Source organism: Natator depressus, chromosome 20 (assembly GCF_965152275.1).
Source record: "Natator depressus isolate rNatDep1 chromosome 20, rNatDep2.hap1, whole genome shotgun sequence".
Lineage (NCBI taxonomy): Eukaryota > Metazoa > Chordata > Testudines > Cheloniidae > Natator > Natator depressus.
In genome coordinates, this window is record NC_134253.1 from 27,345,974 (window position 1) to 27,369,537 (window position 23,564).

General features: G+C 46.0%; 1 protein-coding gene across 4 annotated transcripts in view; it reads right to left on the bottom strand.

Moving 5' to 3' along the window:
- The window catches only part of LPAR2 (lysophosphatidic acid receptor 2), a 31,934-nt gene extending 21,306 nt beyond the window's left edge, over positions 1–10,628 (bottom strand). The window contains exons 1-2 of one of the 4 annotated variants that reach the window (XM_074935300.1): positions 10,570–10,628; positions 8,096–8,298 (exon numbers count right to left, since the gene is read on the bottom strand). In XM_074935300.1, the coding sequence (XP_074791401.1) occupies positions 8,096–8,153 (58 nt within the window). In that variant the 5' untranslated portion in view covers positions 8,154–8,298; positions 10,570–10,628. Of the gene's footprint in view, positions 1–1,690; positions 1,932–1,981; positions 2,083–8,095; positions 8,318–10,569 lie in introns of those variants that run through there. The other 3 variants (XM_074935301.1, XM_074935304.1, XM_074935302.1) reach the window with 3 other exon arrangements.
- Positions 10,629–23,564: the final 12,936 nt, after the last annotated feature.

Sequence of the window (23,564 nt, forward strand, 5' to 3'; positions counted from 1 at the left end):
CGATAAAAGATATTACCGCCCCCTGGTCGTCTCTTCAGCAACTATTTGACAGGCCCAATAAACTTTGCTATGCACACTGCATGCTTTCATGGTTCCCCAGGGAATTGCAAAAGTTTCTTTCCAGCAGCACTGAAATTGTATCAGTTTGCCTCCACTTCCCCTTCACTGAGAACATGTCTGCAAGTGAGCAAAGCCTCAGTTTCTCTTTACCCAGCTGCATAAGTAGAAAAGAGACACGGTCTGTATGTGTAGGTTGTGTAGTATCTAAGAATGGAAAACCAGTTTATCAGCATTCACCTAAATGATAGGGTCTTAAACATGGCTTCAGACAAATACCCAGCTGGAGAACATGGAAAGTTTCAGAGAGTTTTGCCAACTCCCCCTGAAACACAAGGAAGTTACGTTTCAGAGTAGCAGCTGTGCTAGTCTGTATCCGCAAAAAGAACAGGAGGACTTGTGGCACCTTAGAGACTAACAAATTTATTTGAGCATAAGCTTTCGTGAGCTACTTCACTGCATCCGATGAAGTGAGCTGTAGCCCACGAAAGCTTATGCTCATATAAATCCGATGAAGTGAGCTGTAGCCCACGAAAGCTTATGCTCGAATAAATTTGTTAGTCTCTAAGATGCCACAAGTCTCTTGTTCTTTATAAGGAAGTTACAGGCTAACCCTCGGCAAACTGGTGACCAGGGTGTGGTCCAGGTGCTGCCAAGTAATTGCTTCTGTTCCTGGGAGCTTCCCTGACATCTCATGTGCAGCTTTGCAATTAGGAAACTGACCTTGGCGCACGGCATCAGTGGCGGAGATCACCACAAACCAGCATTATACAAAACAGACAAACAAAAAGCACCCAGCAGCAAACAAATGGACAATCAGGCCAGTGCCATGATGCACAAAGGAGAGAGTCTGGTTCTGTTGCCGAGTGCGTGGCCATTCCCTTTCCAGGCAGGGCCTTGCAAAGCTTGGTGTTCACTTATCGGTAAAAAGAAGCTGCAGCTGACCATTGTTTATCCTCAAAGCCTCTTCCCCCATCACATCATAGAGAACTCATTATGCAGTTCCCTCCCTTTAATCAACCATTGCTAGTAACTGACCTTGCAGGCAATGCTGGGGAAGAGAAATTCTCACTCCATACCCCCTGTCCTGTGGGATGTCACTGGGAGCTCTTCCTGTTAAAGAAGTGCACAGTGCACCTTATTTCCTTGCATCACATAGGAATTCCTCACCTGAGCTGCTATCCCTATACATACTTCCTCCTTTACTCTCACAGTTAAAGCTGTGACAGGTTCACAGCAAGTTCAGACTCATTCTTTTAACAGAAAATAAAAATGCCTACACATCCTGGCTTTTCATTTCTTAATGTTCAGTGACACTGGAAGGTACTGCCTCTCTCCTTTGGGTCTGGGAAGGCATTTGGTGCACATGACTGGACCACTGATAGCCAATGTAGTATGGCAATGAGCAGCGATGAATAGCTGAAATTCTGCTCCAACTAATAATCACAATCAATACTGATCAAAGCTGAACAATGGAGCTAGTACAGAACTAGTATTCTCCTCACACATGCTCCAGTCCAGCTATTTGAACACAGCCCACTACAATACAAACCTACGTTGTCAGAAATTCAAAAAGCCAATTTTTAAAAAAACCTTAGTCACTACAGTGTTTTACTCCAAAGAACGTTCTTACCTGAAAGCACAGCTACTGCATCCAAATCTGACAATTAGCATTGGTCTCCCCAGCACAGAAAGACAGAGCTGCTATTCAGCAAGGAGATGGACGACCTCATCCCTGGAAGACAGAGAGAGGCTCCTCCAGGCAAGGAGGAGGCCTGTGCCAATAGAAAAGTTTAAGACAAATGCTATACCTCCAAAGTCTGTCACAGGCATCTCTGAAACACTGACTCCTGAGAGGCAAGTTTGCAAGAGCTCTCTGCAAAGAGCCCATCCTTCTTTGTGCCCTCCCCTAGGCGGGCCTTACCAAGCCACAGACATCTGCCAAGCAGGAGACTTGATTCACCCAGGAACTGTAATCTGAGTCTTTTACTAGTTTGATCTAGGCTGCAACGCCATTCTCTGAGCACCTCCACTTCTGGAGGCACTGGTCTGGCACTAGAGGGGACAAGTTGCTCAGATCTGCACTCTTGGCTCTGTGATTTTGCTCACTGTATGAATGGGAGCACCTAACAGAAATTAAGGTGGGGGGGGGGGGAGTTCTCTCCACTCCCACCCCCAAGGCCTCACCTAATGGTAACCTTCATTTCATTCGAGTGCTGGACTCTGATCCCTCCAAAATCAGGAGTGGTACAGACTGTCCTCTGGAGAGCTTCCACCAGAGGAACCAGCTGCTTTAGAAACTAAAAGAAAAGGAGTACTAGTGGCACCTTAGAGACTAACCAATTTATTTGAGCATGAGCTTTTGTGAGCTACAGCTCACTTCATCGGATGCATCCGAATAATAATAATGCTTATGCTCTAATAAATTGGTTAGTCTCTAAGGTGCCACTGGTACTCCTTTTCTTTTTGCGAATACAGACTAACACGGCTGCTACTCTGAAACCTTTAGAGACTAAGACCATCCCTGATGAGAGCAGCACACTAAGGGCAGCTATCCCACAGTGCAGCTCTCTCCATTTTGACGATAGGTCTTGTGGGAAGGGGGGTGATCGCGGGGCATCCTGGGTCCCTGCACAGCCTCCTCTCTCCAGACACTGATCAGCTCCAGGAGCTCAGCACTGCTCCAAGCAGGGGATCCTTTGCTCTATGGAACAGCCATTCTCACCTGGCCAGAGGATAGGTGAGCACTTGCCAAGAAAACAGGAAGGGGAGTTTCAAAGTTCTTGGGGCTTTACAGGGGAGGGGTGAATGTCTGTTTACCTGGCATCAGAGCACCAGAGCTACTGACCAGAGTGGTCACCTAGGCACTGTGGGAGATCCTAAGGAGGCTAAAAGCTCTGTAAACAGGAAGAACGTGTCTTCACTTGCACATCACCATAAAAGCATCACCGGCAAGAGCTGTATGCCTCTTGTGGAGGGGGTTTTCTTTCTGCGGTGAAACTTCTGAGTTTCACCACAAAAAGTCATTGGCAAGCGTAGATGCTCCGACAGTTTTTCTACAAAAAAGGGACTTTTTTCGCTTTAAATGGCAAGTGTAGACATGCCCGGAGGTGGTCTCTGCCCCAGAGGCAGAGCACAGGGCCTGACCTGGGACAGCTCCCTTTCCTGGCTAACTTGCTCTGCTACAACCCCAATAAGAAAAGGAGTACTTGTGGCACCTTAGAGACTAACAAATTTATTTGAGCATAAGCTTTCGTGAGCTACAGCTCACTTCATCGGATGCATTCAGTGGAAAATACAGTGGGGAGATTTATATACACAGAGAACATGAAACAATGGGTGTTATCATACACACTGTAAGGAGAGTGATCACTTAAGATGAGCTAATACCAGCAGGAGAGCGGGGAGGGGAAGAAAACCTTTTGTAGTGATAATCAAGGTGGGCCATTTCCAGCAGTTGACAAGAACGTCTGAGGAACAGTGGCGGGGGGGGGGGGGGGGAAATAGTTTTACTTTGTGTAAAGACCCATCCACTCCCAGTCTCTATTCAAGCCTAAGTTAATTGTATCCAGTTTTCAAATTAATTCCAATTCAGCAGTCTCTCGTTGGAGTCGTTTCTGAAGTCTTTTTGTTGTAATATTACAACTTTTAGGTCTGTAATCGAGTGACCAGAGAGATTGAAGTGTTCTCCCACTGGTTTATGAATGTTATAATTCTTGACATCTGATTTGTGTCCATTGATTCTTTTCCGTAGAGACTGTCCAGTTTGACCAATGTACATGGCAGAGGGGCATTGCTGGCACATGATGGCATATATCACATTGGTAGATGTGCAGGTGAACGAGCCTCTGATAGCGTGGCTGATGTGATTAGGCCCAATGTTCACGTCCCCTGCCAGGCTGCGTGCGGGGATCCGGCCCTCACCCTCACCTTTATGCTATAATCCCACCCAGCAGCCTGGCTCTTACCAAGTGCAGTAAGGGAAACTGCCTAAGGGAGGAGGAAACACATGACCCCTGTGGTGACAGATTTAACAGGGGGAAGGGGAAATGCACCTCCTGTGGCAGGGGAGACTCACAGGTGATCTCTTCCCTTTGCACCTCTCAGTGCGAAGCTCCCATGAGGCAGACCTCACTTCTTAATTATGCTCAAATAAATCTGTTAGTCTCTAAGGTGCCACAAAGTACTCCTTTTCTTTTTGCGAATACAGACTAACACGGCTGCTACTCTGAAACCTTCTTAATTTCAGGAGATCTGACAGTGATTTGTTTAAAACAGAGAGAGAAAGAACACTGTGACTTGACTGCATGAGTATCTTCCCAGAGGGAAACCTAGACCAGGTCTACACAAGAAAATTCGGTTGGTTTAACTATTTCTGTCAGCAGTGTGAAAAATCCAGGCCCCTGAGCAGCGTAGATAAGCTGATCTAAATCCCCGTGGAGATACCATTCGGTCCACGGAATAATTCTTCCGTCACCCTAACTACTGCCTCTTGGGGAGGTGGGTTCCCTGCGCTGATGGGAGAACCCCTCCCACCAGCATGCATAGCATCTACACTGATGAACTAGAGCAGCACCGCAATGTCACTGTAGCATTTTACACCTTTATTCCTTCCATGTTTGTCTTCTGAACCACTGATCCCAGAGCCCCACTCTGCTGGGCATTGCACAGACACAAGAGAAGAATCCCTGACCCAGTGAGCTCCCAGTCCACGTAGACATAACAGGCAAAGGGGCAGCAGAGGCAGAATGGAGAAGGGACTCCCAAAGCCAGGAAAAGAGCCCAGATCTCCTACGTCCTTGGTCTGGACAAACCATGCTGCCTCGCGCCAGGATCATCTCACTTTCTGTGTGCAGCACACCACCGAGCACAATGTTGCTGTTAACAAATCGTAGCAATGTTCATCATTAATTAACTCAAACCCCACTTCATGGCGTTTGCAACTCCCATTCGTGTTCACGTTCCCCCACTGAAGAAAATCCCCAGTGACTTCCATGTTATCCCACCCCGTATCACCCGTTCCCCTAGGGAACAATGTTCTCCCCACGTATAGCCTCAACTTCTCCCCTGTTGGCTAGGTTGTGGGGTCTGGGGGAGCCGGGCTGCACTACGCCAAGTAGGCAAGGATATCCACAGAGAGACTCTGATACAAAAACAGGAGAGACAGCAACAGAGAGGCAAGATGGACCCAGACAATCAGTAACAGGGAAGGTGGCTCCCCTGCTGACAAAGGCAAGGATGGACAAATGGAAAGACTAGGGCAATATTCCCATTGGCTTCAATGGGAGAAGGATCAGGCCCTATAACAAGAAAACAAAATGTCTTCAGGTCCCTAGAGCAGTGGTTGTCAAACTTTTGTACTGGTGACCCCTTTCACATAGCAAGCCTCTGAGTGCAACCCGCTCTTATAAATTAAAAGCACTTTAAATATATTTAACACCATTATAAATGCTGGAGGCAAAGCAGGGTTTGGGGTGGAGGCTGACAGCTTGTGACCCCCCATGTACTAACCTCGCAACCCCCTGAGGGGTTCCGACCCCGAGTTTGAGAATCCCTGCCCTAGAGTCTCTCTCTGCTGCAGACTCCAAAAGGCCAAAATCACTGCAGAGAATTCTGCAGGAAACACCATGACCAACCAAAAATGAATGCAGAGACCATACAACGACAGGTGCAAATTCTGCTCTTGGGCAGCAGATAAGCAAGGCACATATTCTAGGCAACACTACATCCAGGCCTGTTCCAGTCTTAGGGTCCCTTGGGGAGATACTAGGAAAGGGGCTACGGACACAATGCATTAGAAGCTGAGAAAAGGCATGCAGGCCCAGATGCCCAAGTCCTTTCTTGGCTGAGCTGAATCTCAGGGACTCTGTCTCTCTTTCCAAAGCTCAGTCAGGCTGCCATGAAGCAGTTGGGGGCAGGCCCAAGTTGGAAGACCTGGGATAATCAGAATGAAACAATTATTGGGACACTGGTGACATCAAGGCTGTATATCAAATTAAATACTTTATTGCAAATCAAGGAGGGATTTTTATCCCAAGGACACTGGCAGATCTCCAGCTCTGGACAACACGTGGGTGATCCCCTTTGCCTTGAGGCCTTTAACAAGACCCAGCTCTTCTGACAGGCTTTTCTAGCGCAGTCGGGGTGCATGCTGAGTGAAATTCTAGACATGCTAGTTCTGCAAATGTTTTTTTTCTTTAAAGTGTTGTAAGTGCTGCTGTAACACCGAGGGCGGGAATGCACCTAGGATCTCTGGAGCTTAGTGCATGAGCCCCTACCGCATGAGCTAAAAACCAACTGCTTTAGCTAAGGGTGTAGAGCAGACTCATTTTCTCTCTCTCTAAGTGGTCTCAATGCCACTAGAGACAGAACACCACCCCCAGAAGGTGTGTGGGTTACACTGTATTTCATAAACAGTTTTAAAAAACAGGAACAGCTTGGGGTGAATTTAACCAAAAGTACAAACTTAGAATCCTCCAATTATAATTAGTCTGCCCAAACACATGAAAGAGAAGCCAGTTCTACTGAGTATTTACATGTTGGAGATACACCTGGAAGCCTGCTGCTTTCTTCTAGACAGCTGTACATCTTAGGATGTTGTCTTGTTGTTTCTAAATAATTTTTTAAAACTGGTGCATCCTAAATTGGCCTTTCTCCAGAAACCATGTTTACTCTGCTAGCATTTCTGCTTTGCATACTGCAGCACAATAAAAAAATATCAGAAAGGTGTGTGCATTGCAAATTGCCTCCAGTCCATAACAATGGAGATGAGCCAGGATCTGGAGTCATCCTGCTCTCTAAAGAGAAGGGAGGAAATCCACAAACAAGCAGCAGCAGGAAGAACAGTGTTACAGACATGCTAAACCAGTGGAAAAAAAAAAAAAACAAGAACAAAAACGGGGCTTGGTTTTGCCTTAATTGGTTTGTGAGTTCCTTGTTGGCTAGTTTTTGGCTTGTAGCTTCTTTCTTTTGGATCGGCTCCTGGCAAGCAGGGGAGTCAGGGGTGCACAGCAGGCCCACCACAGTCCCAGACTGCACGCGGGTTGAGGGGGGAAATCTAGTCACAGAGTGTTGGAGTTCTTAGGGATTGTCTTGTTTCAGCCCTGTTTTGAAACGGGATTAGCTTGATTGTTGGCTTATTGTGAAAGTCAGGGGGCTTATTTACCACGTGAAAGTTGGCAACTGTGCAGGGCAGCTGTATGTGCAGAGCATGGGCTGCTCTGGAGAAAACATCGCAGCTTGGAATCCTGATGTGGGACCCTTGGTAGCTTTGATTACATGAAGAGGTAGGGGGGGTGGGGGGGGGTCTCAAATTCCACTGCAATCAGCAAAAACCACCCAGCATAACTGGTTTTAGATGAACGGTCAATGTCTCATTACAACAGAGCCACACCTTGGACATAGACCTGAAGAGTATATAAGGGTCAGGAGTGTGTTTGAGGTCCCGCCGGTCTGTGTCCACAGAGGATTTTCTGTACAAAGAACAGGACCATAGGAATTAGACTGGCTCACACCAAGTGTCCAGCTAGACCTTTGGCAGGCTTTGTCTACGCTTGAACGTTAATTCAGGTTTGTTTAAGCACAATAGCTATTCCTGAATAACTCCATACATTGGCCACTCTTATTCCGGAATAAAAGCGCCGTGTTCCTGTTTAGCTTGACCCAGTTCCAGCTACACCAGAAGAAGGCCCCACCCTGACCCACAAAGGGAATTATTCACTCCACTAGCAATTGCGGAGTAACTCCATGTCTAGACAGACAGTGGCCAGGGTCAGCTGCTTAATAGGAAGGTGCAAAGATAGTTAAGAACTCAGTGCTCTGGCTTTTATAATACAAACTAATATAATAGAGCTTGCATTTCTCTACCCCCTTTGTCAGAGTCTCTTAGACAATAATTAACTAACCCTCACAAGCCCCTCTGTGAGGCAGGGAAGTATTATCCCCACTTCGCAGATGGAAGTTGGGATTTTCAAAAGGAACCTGACGCTTGAAAATCCCAGATGAAGAAAATGAGGCATGATGAGCTCAGGTCACTTACCCAAGTAAGTAAGGTCTATGACAGACCCAGGAAAGAACCCAGGTCTCCTGACTCCCATTCCTGAACCCCAAGGCCACCCTTCTTCCCAAGGGCTGCATTTGAAAATCTTCCACCAGTTTCCCTATCATTTGTTCATGCTGTAGTACATACAGGGCTCCAGCATTTTCAGCTAGCGCACTTGAGATCCTCATTTGCACCACTGCCTAAAAGAAAAAAAAAAAAAAAAAAGGATGCAAAATCATTTAGCGTAGACAAGGCCAAGAAGACTAGAGGGACATTACAGTCCATTCCACAAATTGCACCACTTTAGTCTGATGGGTTATTCCGGTTTCACTGGCTCAGGGCAGGTTTTTAGCATGTTGTGTAGTTTTTCCCCACAGCCTACACCAGCAAAGCTGCTCAGTCGAGAGGCACTCAGTAACCTGATCTCGGAGCGGACTGCAGATGTGATCACATTCTGGTGCCCAGCAGAGAACCAGTGGAGAAATGTTTCCAAAAATAATAGATGTTTGCATCCCTTTTATTACTCTCTTATTTTTCAAAGCAACATTAGTTGTTTTAATAGATTTTGCATTTTCAAACAACCTTAAAGCCAAGATTTTTGTTCAAGCCTCATAGCTGTGATTGTTCCTGTTCATGGCAAACTGCAGTTACCTACCACTGAACCCCTCTCCTGGAATCCTAGGAATGTTGGAAATCTCCTGGAAGAGGACCCCCCACCCCAACTCTCTACAAATAACTCAGCTCAAATGAAAGCTTCCCAAAGTCCAAATGGCCCTGGGATTCCCAACCCTAACAGGAAGTCACAAATGCGCCTTACCTCCTTAGGATAATAGCCAACCTTTATATCACCTTCCATCTGAAAGTGTTTTAGAAGTATGGGAATCACACCACCCACTGTCGTTGAAATGCAGCTGCCTCTAGGGTGGAACACAGCAACTATTTGCCAGAGTACAATAGCACTGCATGGCAGTTTAGGACGGGAAGTGACAAAGAATGTTATGCTCAACTGTAACCTTATCTGCAATGGAAATTTGCTTCGATTCCAGCAATCAGCAGCCACCCATTGCTGTAGTTACTCCAGGACAAAATCCCAAGGACAGATGTGATTAGAAATTGCCTTGCCTGCACTTGGGGTTAGCACTGCAGTAGTTGCATCAGTGGCTGGTTTTGATGGCTGGAATCAGGACAAATTCCCATTGCAGACAAGGCCTAAAATTCCAGGGGGAATTAAGTTCAGCAGAACACGATCAGCCCAGATTGGAATCCGGTCACGATGACCTTGTTAGAGAAACTGTTGAAAGCACAAGGAATAAATGAGCATAAGAATGGACTGGACTGGACACGAGTAACTCAAATGCAGCTAGGCTCCTGACCCAGAGCCTTGTGACATCCATTAGGTAACTACCCTGGGAGTGATTTGAAAAGGTGCAGCAATTTGATAGCACTTTGCACAATTCCTGGACACCCCAGCACCCTCTAAGCAGAAAGCATTTGTTCTGCAGCAGTTCAGAGGAAACAGAGCGGGGGGGCGGAGAGGGTTGTTATTGCGGCCGTTTTGTTTGGAGACAGGATGGTCCAGGGGCCCTGCATCTCTTCTCCTAATTCACACAGGAAGAAGGAGATTATCCTCGGGGGGGTGGGGGGGGAGGCATTTTTGCAGGCAGAAGCAGCCCTTTGGAATAGGAGGGTAACCTGGCCCCTGCATGATGTCATGTTATGGGAAGCCACATTAAGGTTAAGCTCAAGTTGGGTCACTGTGTTTATGCAACCGGACTCGGTTTTTAACCAAAGAGAATTTTTATCTGGCACTTTGCACTATTGTTAATACAAACAAAACGAGGTGGAAGCTCCCTCCCTGCGAGCTGCATGCGGGCAGCCCTGGGCATCGGCTCCTTTAACCGGGAGGCTGCACCCTGCTTCACTCTGGACTTGGCTGCAGCCCCGGGAGATGAAGGCTCCCTGTTTAGTTGGCGCTCACTGGAAAGGAAGGGAATCTGACAAGGACTCCACACACCTCAGTCTTTGCCTTTGCTTTTATAGGAATTCTCTCTGAAAACCCATTTCCCCCAGGTCTCTGTTTGGTTTGGTGTCAGATGCCTGCCGCTTATGGTTGGAGAGTCACAAAAACTGTTTAGCATACCTTTCTGCTTAAGTCTGGAAATAAAACACAAAATCAATTCCCAAAGGCCTCCAGCTGGAGGCTGAGTGGCTACAGCAGGACTGCAGGTTTATCCTGAACAAAGCACCCAACTCTAACCCAAAGTGACATCTTGCATCAAACTGCCCGAGGGCCAAATCCTGACCTCCTAACTCAGGCAACGCTCACAGTGAAGCCAACAGGATCTTTGCTTGACTAATAAGAATACCTTGTTCTTATGTAGCACTTTTCATCAGCAGATCTCAAACCACTTTACAAAATACCATTATCCCCATTTTATAGATGGGGAAATTGAGAGGTGAAAGTGACTTACCCCAGGTCACTGAAGCGGACAGTAGCAGAGCCAGAAACAGAACCTCGGTCTCCTGAGTTGGGAATCGAATGCTCTAGCCACTAGACAGCACTGCCTAGTGTATAGATATAGACTTCAGGATCCGGCCCAGTCAGTGGCAGGTTTCACTAGCACAGGTCAAAACATTTCACAGCATTGCCCGCTCCATGCTGCGGCCCTCTCCCCACCTACAGGGCAGGTGTCAGGTGGCCGCAGCAGAGTGAGAGCCTCATCACAGCATCTGCCTGGAAGCAAACATTTTACAAAAGGGTTTGGAGTCAGTCATGAAACCTCCTCACTTGGGTCCTAAGGTTGCCAATCCTCCAGGATTGTCCTGGAGTCCACAGGAACTAAAGTTTAATCTTTAATTAAATATTATGCCATGAGGTGAAACCTCCAGGAATCCGTCCAACCAAAATTGGCAACCCTCTTGGGCCCTGATCCTGTAATTGGCTCCTCGGGGCTTGGCATAGGGGTCTGCTCCAGCAGATCCAAATATAGGAATCAGGGTCCAAGGCTTTTCGTTTTTCACATGACAAGATTTCCAGGGGGCAGATTCCGATCTCCATTGTACATGGAAAAGGCAGAGCTGCGATAGCTTCAATGGAGTTACTACACAACTGAGACCTCATCTGGCCCTGTGACATTTCGGGTTTTTCCTAAAAAGGCAGTCTTTGTAACCTGGTTTGCAATTCTCTCCCATTCATTTTTACACATTTGGTTCTTTTTTGTGCCATTTTGTTAACTTTATACTCCTATAAGCTTTGATATCAAGCATTTAGCCCTTTTTTCAATGGAAAATAAACATAATCATAATTAAAAACATTACAGACCAAGTCATTTTCCTTTTTTTTAAGCTTTTTTTTTGCCACGAAAAAGCTGACTTTTACCCTGACAAACACCCAGCCTTACTTATAACTAAGCCCTTCACGTCTGGAGAGTAGGAAGCCTGCCAGTTACATTTACAGAACTGTTATATATTAAAAACATTTACATGTATTTTAAATTAGTTTAAAAGGGCAACAAAGCTGATGGTCACGCAGGCCCTCACTGCTAAATATCTCAAACTGACTGTTTAAGCACAGACTGAATTACAGCTCTACAAATCTTTTTTTAAAATAAATGATAGAGGAGGGCAGCCAGTGCTCTGAAAGGATTCCAGCCACAAACAGTTGATCTAAATGCCCAGACGTGCACATTTAATTTAATTTGTTCCAGATTTTCTCTGTTGCATGCACTTGACTTGTGTATATTAAGGTGTGCAACACCCAAGGGTGTGTCTGTGCCATGTTGCAAATTAAAGGGCAGAAGCAGATTGTCACCCACGGTCTGAGCATTCAGTCCAGTGAGCACAATATTCTTCTAAAGTTTGAAATGTGCAAGGCTTGGCTAAACATTTGATATTCATATTCAGCTAATTCATGCTCTTGCTCTCTGTGTTGCTACAAGCGCCGTTGGCTCCATGTGTCCACAAGAGAGGAATAAATCAGCGTAACATAAAACTTAAAACAAAAACAAGAATAGAAACCACATCATCCATTTCTGTTCCTGATGTGTTTTTTGGATCCAACAAGAAATTCAGAGAAACACTCACGTTCTGCTGCATCTTCCACCCAACATACTTCCTCCTCTGATCTGCTAGCAGATTTTTGTATTTATTAGAACAGAACATTTAACAATTAAATGATAACATTGTCAATATATTGCATTCATATAACACCCTGCAGGATCCCAAAGCTCGTTACAAGCTAATATACAAACCATAGCTGTGGATCACTTCACTGACCACTGAAAATATTGAGCCACCTCTGGTGTGAAACGTAGCAACTATCTTACAGGATACAGCACACAGCAGCGCTACACAACAGCTTAGGACAGGAAGTAAAAGCAAATATTGTAACCAATGGAAACTGCAGGAATAATTAAATGTAATTTTCTGATCTAGTATTTGCTAGAGCTAAGGAACTCGAAACCAAGGAAGCGTGGTGCATAAGGGTGACATTAGCAATTTCTTTTTAAAAGGTAAAAAGACAAAACTATTCATATACTGAGTACCATATCCCGTATTACAGTGATTTCTATGTCTGTTACTTGGCATAACACCATTGCCCCTTCTTTGAGCACCTAGGTGGTGCAACTTGGAAATTGAGAACTAATCCAGCTCAGTTCATGAGTTCTGCAGGAATTGCAGTGCACATAGATACATCTTCATGCAATCCTTTGGAAGTGCTTAGGACTCTGGAATGGACTCCGCTGAACTCATGGCTGCAGCAAGAAGCCTTTTGAAGTTTATTACACCCATTTCAAACAAGTCAATAAATACATTTGAACATCAAATAGAAAACATTTGGGTTTATGTATTTTACTGTAGAGGACATTCAACTTCTTTAATAATTGTAACAGCTTATCAGAACCCCCATTTCTTTCCCTTACCCCCATATTCTCCCTCTTTAAACTAGAGAGAACAACATGCCCCCGTCTCATGGCTGAATTGGGCTCATTTACTTCACATTTGCAGAATGCTTTAAGTTCCTCAGATGGGAGGTGCTAAGTGACTGCATCATCCCTGCATCTGACCCTGCTCTAGCCACACTGAAATGGAGGGCTATCACTAGTTCCTCCTCACATCTGCAGCCTCCAGGGAAAATGAAACTGGAGCAAGTTGATGCATTTCCCAGGGAGACCAACTCAAGGAGCATCCCCACGTGCCAGCTCCAAGATGGGCAAAGATAGTGGACACAAAACTACCCGTAAAAGGATTAATGTATCAACTGGCAAGCTAGGGCTGCTCTTGGTGGTACTATGGCATTCATTGCTTGAGAGGATTTGGCCATTTGCTGGGTATTTGGGGAAATGCTTATGAATTCTGAAAGATTAATTATTGTTGGGCAAATTATTATTTAATGAACTGTGGCTGCATCCACACAGATACCATGGATGTCAGGAAGGACTGAATGCAGGGCATTCATGACCAAGGATGAAAGTCACTCCTGTACAGCATAAACCTCATGTACCCCCCTTAGCATTCACTTGCTTACTGTGAAATCCAGCATATTAATACACACCATAATAATCAACTTCACTCCGTCACTGCAGACAATGGAGTCACCATTAGAGATTGATTCATCTTGGCCAGCCAAGAGGGCAGAGTCAAGATTGCTGGGGGCAAGCGAGACTTACAAAACACCACCACCCTAACACAGAGGTGGACAAACTATGGCCTGTGGGCCACAGCCAGCCCGCAGGACTGTCCTGCCTGGCCCCTGAGCTCCTGGCTGGGGAGACTAGCCCCCGACCTCTCCCCTGCTGTCCCCCCTTTCCCGCAGCCTCAGTGCGCTGCGCCGCCGGCGCTCTGGCCCGCCACTCCTGCTCTGAGCGGCATGGTAAGGAGGCAGGGGGCGCCGGGGGGCAGTCAGAGGACAGGGGGCAGTTGGATGGGGCAGAGGTTCTGAGGGGTGGGTGGTCAGGGGACGGGGAGGTTGGATAAGGGGTGGGGTCCCGGGGGGGGCGGGGGTGTGGATAGGGGTCGGGGCAGTTAGGGGACCAGGAACAGGGGGGTTGGATAGGGGGTGGGAGTCTCAGGGGGCCTGTCAGGGGGCAGGGGTGTGGATAAGGGTCAGGGGGTATATAGGGGGTGGGGTCCCGGGGGGCAGTTAGGGGCAGGGGTCAAGGAGCGGTGGGTTGGATGGGGCAGGGGTTCTGAGGGGGGCAGTCAGGGGGCAGATAGGGGGTGGGGTCCAGGTTGTTTGGGGAGGCACAGCCTTCCCTACCTGGCCCTCCATAAAGTTTCGCAACTCAGATATGGCCCTCGGGCCAAAAGTTTGCCCACCCCTGCCCTAGCAGTTCGGTTAAAAAAAGAGTAACTCTGTTAGCTATGAATACACAGCAGGTTTGATCCTCACTGGGTCTGCTAGAGGGAATCCCGATCACATGCACTGGCACAGTGCATTACAATTATTCATCAAAAAATGCATTTTGGAAGTGCACTATTTGTTATCCAGTAATCCCCAGTTTTAAACACGTCAGACATGCACTCCCAGGAGCAGAACCAATACCCCATGAGTCAGGTGACCAGACACACATCAAGAATAGTGATTAGTCAAAGAACAATTTCCCAGAGGCTGAAAATTATTTGCATGAACCACCTGGCAAAGTATGAATAAGAACGTTTGGATCAAGTTGCAAATTGCTTGCAAAGAGAAAAAAAGGTCGACCTTTCCAATGCACATTCAGCCTGATGCTGTACCTTTGAAGCCAATGGGAGGATTGCCATTTATTTCAATAGGAGCAAGTTCGTTATTCCACAGCAAATAATTCAACCAGCTCCTGCAATAACCATTTAGCCTTGCTCACAGACTTCTAGCTATAGTGAGAATCAAATATCCCTGGGAAGAAGAAAGTGTTCCTGCCGTTCTAAGGGGGTGCCGGGTAGACTAAAGGTCTTATAAAGCCTTTTACGATTTTCTCTTTCCTGGCGACAGGAAGAGAGCTTTCAGAGTAACAGCCGTGTTAGTCTGTATTCGCAAAAAGAAAAGGAGTACTTGTGGTACCTTAGAGATGAACCAATTTATTTGAGCATAAGCTTTCGTGAGCTACAGCTTATGCTCAAATAAATTGGTTAGTCTCTAAGGTGCCACAAGTACTCCTTTTGTTTTTAGGAAGGGAGCTGAGTCCCTCCTTGCCAAAGAATCCATGAGGGAAGAACTGCTAGCTCTTTGTCTCTACAAAGAAAAAAAGTGAATGCTAACAGTTGGCACCTTAGTTAGCAAGACTCTACTACCATCTGAGCACTTAGAACATTAGAGCTGAGACTTCTAAATTCACTTTTATTGTAGGAGGGAAACCTTCTGGGCCATAATGTTGCATTAATGTCTCAGTGTTAGGATCTTTTGTGCATGACGTTCTCAAAGGCATTTTAAACATATTCGGGGGGGAGGCGGACAGTGTTATTTAAACAACAGCTCTTACTCCTGTAAGCATCCACTTGACATGCGGTGCATGTGCAGTAGCTAGGTCAGAGATGGGCTGACATGAGCCCAGGAGGCCTGGTGCTGCTCCCACTGAAGTCAGCAGTAGATTGTCTAAGAGGCCCCTTGCCTAGGAGTCTCTGTCAGTGCCATTGTTGGGTGCAGAATGGATTATGGGTCCATACTGGCAGGGTCTCTGCTGGCTTCTAGGTACCAAACACCAACAGATTAAGATATTCCTGGTAAAGCCCCAGGTTCTGATCAGATAGCAGCTCTCTGCTTTACGTAGAGGGGATGAGGGTGTTAAAGGCAAATGGCTTAGAAGTGCTAATGGTTTCAAGGACCTTACTTTTGAATGAAGTAGGTTCATAGGTAATGTAAGAAGCTGAGCTGCCCATTTCCAAGGCCCCTTCTTTTGGGCAGTTTTAGAAAATATCCCATATGTAAGCCAGATTCTCAGCTGGTCCATGCAGATAACAAGAAATAGTGACATAGCAGGGGCCAGAAGAAAGAAGGGTCTGAGCCCCACAGAGCCCTGAGCTCCCAAAGAGAGCTGCAGGATTTTGTTTCCCCTGGACCCTGCTTTGTAGGAACTGTTATATCTGAGAAGGATCTGGGATCCTTGATAGCCCCTTTGGCAAACCCCACAGGGCTTTGCCCTCAAGGTGGTGGTATCAAGTGCTTTGTGTGGGGCCCCATCTCCACAAGGGAACACAGTCAGATTGGACAGGCTGCCTGGAGAGCCCCATTCTTTGGAGGAAGTGACACAGGGATAGCCTTCCTGAAGCCCCAGGTACGGATCTGCCCCAACCCTTCCTGCTGACAATTAAAGACCTGACTATCAGAAGATAAGTCAGGAAACTCTGACTGAGCTTCCCTGATCCCTGCCTCAATTAACTCACAGATGCTCCTTCCGGAACAGGAGACAGAGCCTTAATTTATTTAAACACAAATGCCAGAGAATAAACAACAAAGCAGTAGGCAGCAAGTCCATGAGAAACTACAAATACCAGTTCATTCTGAAGTGTCCCTGCCTGCCCACTTAAGCTGAACGTGAAGAGGGAAAGATGGTGAAATTCAGTCTGGCATTGAGACATTTAAAACTGGCCTGGGAAAAGGTTGGCCCTGGAGAGGACCTCGTCTGGAACACGCCTGCAGCGGCCCCTGGCAGGAGAATGGAATTTTCAACCAAGCCTGAAGGATTTAGGTGCCCAGTTTGAATGAAAGTGGATGGCAGAGGCTTCTTTGAAAATCCTGGCTACACGCCCTGCTAGATCCTTCCCCTCTAGCTCTAGTTTCTATGGGATCCTGTTACTGGTTTAATGTAAGTGACTCTAGTTCAGTGGTTTTCAACCTGTGGTCCACGCACCCTGAGGGTCCTCAGACTATCTCTAAGATTTCCAAAGGAGTCTGCATGTACATTTGAAATTTTTTAGGGGTCCATAAATGAAAGAAGGTTGAAAACCTTTGGTCTAGTTGATATTCATGGAAGATGGGAACACGTGTAACTGAGGGGAGGATTTGGCACACAATCCACATTTTTCTGCTGCACACAGCAGCTACTAATGGAGTATTAAGTTTAAAAGGTCATTAATCTGCTAAATCATAGCCCACACACAAATACTGATCCCAAAGTCAAATCCAAACAACACAGGCCCAGGCTCTGCCCCCGTAGACTGTGGAGTTGCTTCACATTTACACTGGTCTCAATGAGAGCAGAATTTGGTCCTCTGGGTAGGGGGAAAATAGAATTAGGGCCTGATCCTAGACCCACTAGAACCAAGGGAGGGAGTCCCATTTATTCAATGGGCATTTAATCTGGGCCCCTAATGCACTCACTCAATGTCAATGGCAGAGGGGAGGGGGAGAAAACTCAGGTTTCCAGGTGAGGTGTGTAAAGAGAAGAAGCCTGAGGAACATAGGAAGTTATACCTGCCTAGCAACTGTTACCTGCACCGCTGCTTCAAGGCCAAGAAGCTCATCAAGTGAGCAGCCCCTTGGGTGTGTCTGCCTCTCTCACAGGCCCTCGTGCACCGGGCTCCCTTCCTGATGGCCCTGGAATCCACATCCAGCCTCTCTCAGCTCTAGTGGGAAGCGGCACCTGCACGGGACATCTCTGCCCATCAGGAATGGATTCTGGTGGGAAGAGGGGGTTCTGGCCCCCCAATAGGGATCAAACTACCCCCCTGTTTAAGGATCTTGTAGTTAACAGAGGATCCAGTAGTGATGGCACTATGATCACAGGGATTGGGTTGTAATTGTTTTAAAATAAATAGTTAATTGGAAAAATTAAAAAAAAAAACCCGCTATTATATGGATAATTAACTTTATCTGAGCCAGTTACTAGCTGCTTTCCCTTCCATTGAAAGGTTTAGTAGCTGACATTTGCTGAATATGTCAAGACATAACTGTGTTAGGGGGTTTGGGGAAGGGGAAATGTGCCAAGCAGAAACAAACAATTTTTTTACTTTTTGCTGATAAAATCCCTCCCCCCCATCACAGCAGGAGTCAGTAGCCAGGAATAGGAGCCCCAGGTCAGGAACCAGAGTCAAGGGTCAGGGCCAGGTTACCTGGAACAAGGCAAGGCTGGAACAAGCAGCTAACAGCCAGGAACAAAGGCTTTGAACAACCACCACTGCTCCAGCTGCCGGGTGTAAGCTTATCTGTGGACTCTGCCCACCAATCAGGCAGGGTAGCCAATCAAACAGTCCACTACAGGCCAGCTGTGCTGGTTAGGTTGCTGGAAAACTGAGTTTCCTGATTCCTGACACCAAGTCTCAGAACTATTGCCCCTTTTTGGTCACATTTCACCTTCTATTTAACCTCACAATTTTAATGGATAGTTGAATTTTCCTAATCTATCAGATTCAGTTTCTTTAACCCAATTGCTGCCTCACAATGATGGTGCCAGGAGGCACCCAGCCTGGAATCAAGGTCTCCAGTTGTGAAACCCTCAGGCCTTTAATTCACTTTATGATAAGAGGGTCATTGAGCACTGCTGAGATTCAGAAGTGTCTTCATTGGCTGGATTAGGTGGTTGTATTATCCTGAATTAATATTGACTGATGAAAACAAGCTCAAAGCAAGAGGTTTGTTTCTTGATGGTTTGGCTGATAAAAAAGTCTCCTTGTTAAGGTTACTAGGGCTTTACCTCCCATGATCTGTAAACCTATCGTAACTGCATCCCCTAGGAACCAGCTCAGAGCCACAGGGTCAGAGAGCAGCTGCCTGGAAAACAGCTAGCAGCAGATAGGCCAATACACAAGGGATTCTCTGCCCCTGCTTTGAAATGGGACATGAGCATGAGACCTGGCTGGGGACAATTCCACTTCATAGACTTATCCAGGACTGTGAATTATGTCCTGCAATACACACTTGAGGACCAGTCCTTTAAAGTAGAAACAAGGCACCAAAGACAGGAAGGAATCTAGGAGCACAATGCTTCCCTGTGTGAACTAGTTTGAGCTCTTACATTTCAACTTCGAAGAACAAAATAAATAAAATATTAGATACATCTGAAAAAACAAAGTCTGGAGGACACCCAAGGCCCCCAAGCTTGCTGGCCCAGAATAATCAAGATTTCCCTGCAGCCGCAACCACTGATGCCCTCACAATCAATCTAGTTGTTAACACAGTAAGACCTCAAAATGGCCCTTGGGGCTGTATGAAAAAGACTGAGTTAAAGCCCATTGCCAGACTAGCCTCTGTGTGTCCTGTTATGGGGTCTACTGTTAAAACCAGCATGCTTTAGCGCCATCTTGTTATACCAGACTTTCCCAGCTGAGGGCAGATATTTTGAGGGCTGGAGCTTGCCTTAGTCCCCTTTGAAAATCCCCTGTACTAGGAAAAAAAACAAACCCCAAACAACCACCACAACCAACAAAATCCTAGCATTTATACAACTCTTTTCAGCAGTGGATCTCAAAGCACTTTATCACCATAGGAATTTGAGATTGGTCTGTTCTCTGCAATCTGTTCACCAGGGTTTTGGCTAGTCTGAGTTTCAAATGACTTACTGCGTGCAGTAGCTGACACCGTTGTGTGAGATAGCTGGCGGGAAAGCGCATCTTCCATTTTTTGAGGGAAGCGTCTGAGGTAGAGGAGAGGAGACTGACAACAGGCTGCCATTACTGTTTTATGTAATATATTTTAAAAAATAAGGTGGTTACAAAAGACAAAAATCTTCTTGCCTTAATCAGAACTCCACCACAATGGGGAAGAGGCTTCCATCACCACCCAAGGGATGCTGTTCCCTAGCGAGTTCAATCTCTCTGCTAGGAAGTGGTGCCTGTGATAGCTGACTCAGCCTGGATAGTCCATCACTCAATTTCAAAAGCAGAAGCAGAATAAGTGCCACTCACAGCCCCTGCTGGAGTCCTGTGAGAGGTAAATCAAGGCAGAGGATGGGCCTCAGTCTCAAAGGAAAGGAAATTGCATACTCTGCCTTCTCTCCCCAGTCTCTTTTGGGTTGTAATAAAAGTGTGACTCACCAAAAAGCTGTAAAAGATGGACATGTGTTGCTTGGACTCAGTCACCTGACCTGGGTCAATGTCACATGGCTGGGTCAGCATCCATAGTCAAAGAGGCCTAACACAAAAAATGCAAGCACTTAGATACCACAATGACAGGGATGGATGGATAGATAGATTAGCTAGAATGATTTTGGACCCCTCTTTCTGTCTGGGAGTCTGTCCAACTGTGTTCAGACCCTCTCAGATCCCCAGTGAGAGGCAGCTAAGTTTAATTAGAAAACCCTTCTCTGTAGCAACATATTTAAACTGCCCCTGCCCCCCCACTGTTCCTCAGACGTTCTTGTCAACCGCTGGAAATGGCCCAACTTGATTATCACTACAAAAGGTCCCCCCCGCTCTCCTGCTGGTAATAGCTCACCTTGCCTGATCACTCTCGTTACAGTGTGTATGGTAACACCCACTGTTTCATGTTCTCTATCTATATAAAATCTCCCCACTGTATTTTCCACTACATGCATCTGATCAAGTGAGCTGTAGCTCACGAAAGCTTATGCTCAAATAAATTTGTTAGTCTCTAAGGTGCCACAAGTCCTCCTTTTCTTTTTATGGATACAGACTGAACATGGCTGCTACTCTGAAACCATATTTAAACTGAGTGACTCATCCTGTGAGGGGAGACTATGAAGAAAATGCCTGCATGTGGCAGTGATTACAGCTAACTGGTTTAAATTATGTGGCCTGCGGATGGTAGTTGAGGGGGAAATGCACAGCATCTTCAGGCTGCCTTTGGTAATGCATTCTGCTTCCTGTATGTGCTGGAAAGGCTATTGCAATTAATGCTCTAATCTGCTGGTTTGTTAGCTCAGAGTAATGCTGGGGGGGATGGGACTGGAACGATCACTCTTCGCACCCCACAGGGAGAAGAGGCAAAATACTGATTTAGATGCTTCACTTGTTTGTCAGAAGGGCTTTGGTAGCTGGATAGTAGGGGAATTTGGGCAGGATCTTTTTTTGTGTGTGTGATTAATGATTTAAGATGGAAACCTTGAATTTAGATTAATTTGTCCTCATGGAATCAACGCCTAGAGATCCCTGCAGCATCTCTAAAAGATATACACTGCTGCCCTTCCCTCCACTGCAGCTGTCATGGGTCATTTGCAGCTTGTTTCTTGGTTACACTGAATAAGGAAGAAACAAAGATAAGCTGGATTTTTGCCCCCAAACCCAAGAGGCAGTCAGCTGCTCCAGGCCTTTACTTGTGACCTCCATTCTTTAACGTCGTGCAACCGTGAGGAAAATCATGAATGGTGTGGAGAAAGTGAATAAGGAAGTGTTATTTACCCCCTTCACATAGCACAAGCACCAGCAGGTTTAAAACAAACAAAAGGAAGTACTACTTCACACAATGCATAGTCAACCTGTAGAACTCATTGCCAGAGGATGTTGTGAAGGCCAAAAATATAACTGGGTTAAAAAATTAGATAAGTTCAGGGAGGGTTGGTCCATCAATGGCTATTAGCCAAGATGGTCAGGGATGCAACCACATGCTCTGGATGTCCTTAGCTCATGACTGACAAAAACTGGGACAGGATGACAAGACATGGAGTCCTGTTCTGTTCATTTCCTCTGAAGCATCTGGCACCAGCCATTGTCACAAGACAGAATACTGAGCTAAATGGACCATTGATCTGAACCAGTGTGGCCATTCTTATGTTCTTAGGGGGTCATTTCCTTTTATTCCTGTAATTTGATCAGACAGGGAACAAAGGCAATCCCATAGACACATCACAGTAAGAACTGACTGCATCTCCAGGGATGCTAACTGGGAAAACTTAAAACATCATGGAGTGAATAGCTTTTTAAATGTTTCTCTAAGGCACGCAGAAAACCCACCACAAGTGGGAAAGATTTGCCTGACCATCCATCCATACTGAAGGATTCTCCCTCCACATATGAGAGTTTTGGCAGTGCTGGAGCCCTGGATGGAAAGACAGCCCTGACACTGATTTTACTGAATAAATATCAGCCCTGCAGAAAGCAGTGAGCAATGTGGATTTACTAGAGAACAGTGAGCACATTTTCCCAAGCAGCATTGTTGTATTTATTGGAATGGCTGAAGGAAAAGCAGAGGGCATAGCTGGATGGCAGAAATTGTACCGTTTCGATTAGGCAAAGGCTTCAAAGCTTCCCCTACAAGGAGTAGCATATGCATCAGCTCCAGTAGCATATGCTTTTTCACACAATGCCCAAGTAACCTGTGGAGCTCACTGCCACATGATATATTTGAGGTCAAGAGTTTAATAGGACTAAGAAAAAGGTTGATCCCTTAAGAATATGTGCCAGCTAGTTATGCTAGATTATCTGTTCAGCCTTGTATTTAGCTGTGACATTGAGTGCCTTTTCCAGACCTGAGGAAGAGCTCTGTTTAACTTGAAAGCTTGTCTCTCTCACTAACAGAAGTTGGTCCAATAAAATATATTACCTCACCCACCTGGTCTCCTAATTTCCTGGGACCAACACGGCTACAACAACACTGCATATAAGGAAAATCTTGGACATTTACAGGGATAACAAGAATAACCAGCATTATAGCGTGGAATATAATAGTGTCCTTTTTCAGGCAGGAGCCTCAACATCTCTCTGTCAGGAGGGTACTTCCCCTGGGGGCAGGTTATACCATTGCTGCCTTCTGAAGGGTTCCTGCATTTCCCTCTGAAGCAGCTGGTTTGGGCTACTGTCAGATATGGGATACTTGTCTAGTTGGACTCCTGGGCTGGCAATTTCCATGTTCCCAGAGAGAGAGTGAATCTTCAAAAGCTGTAATAGGAGTCTAGGGAATTGGCTGTATTACGATCTTCCTGGGTCCAGCGTTTGGGTGTGCCTCAGTTTACCCATCTGTAAAATGGATTAAATTATAGTGACCTGTCTTTGCAAAGTACTTGCAGATCCTAGAATGAAAAGTGCAAAAAAGAATAATTTAATTTGTTAAAAATAAACACTGAGGTCAGAAGGGCTGTGTGTGTTAGGAAATCAGTATGAAGTAGTGCTGTAGAAAGGCTGCATTTGTTCAGAGCAGCATAGGCAGCCAATAGACACAGTAGGTGCAGGGAAATAGAACACTAGCAGTTAAATGGTCATGTCGACTCTTGGGTGCCATCTGGTGGACACGAGGGCAGATCCTTAGCTGGAGTTAATTGTCATAGTTCCATTGAAGTGATGACAATTTACATTGGCTAAAGATCTGTTCCACAGAGTCCATGAAAAATTCGCTCAGTGGCATATTTTCTGGATTTAAATCCTACCACGATCAAAATGGGCTTAATGTATTTAAACACTGTTAGATAAAAAAATTGCCTGGGCAGATGTGAGCTGCCTTGTGGCTCTTGTTTACTGGAATCTATTTGACAGATTTGTAAAGTACAGAATTCATAAGGTGCAGCCTGATGGCAGCCTGTACGTGTCATAGAGGGTATCCTAGCTCAGGCTGGAGATTTAGCCTTTTGCTCTCATGGTGTAGGAGGGCTGTGGAGGCAGCACC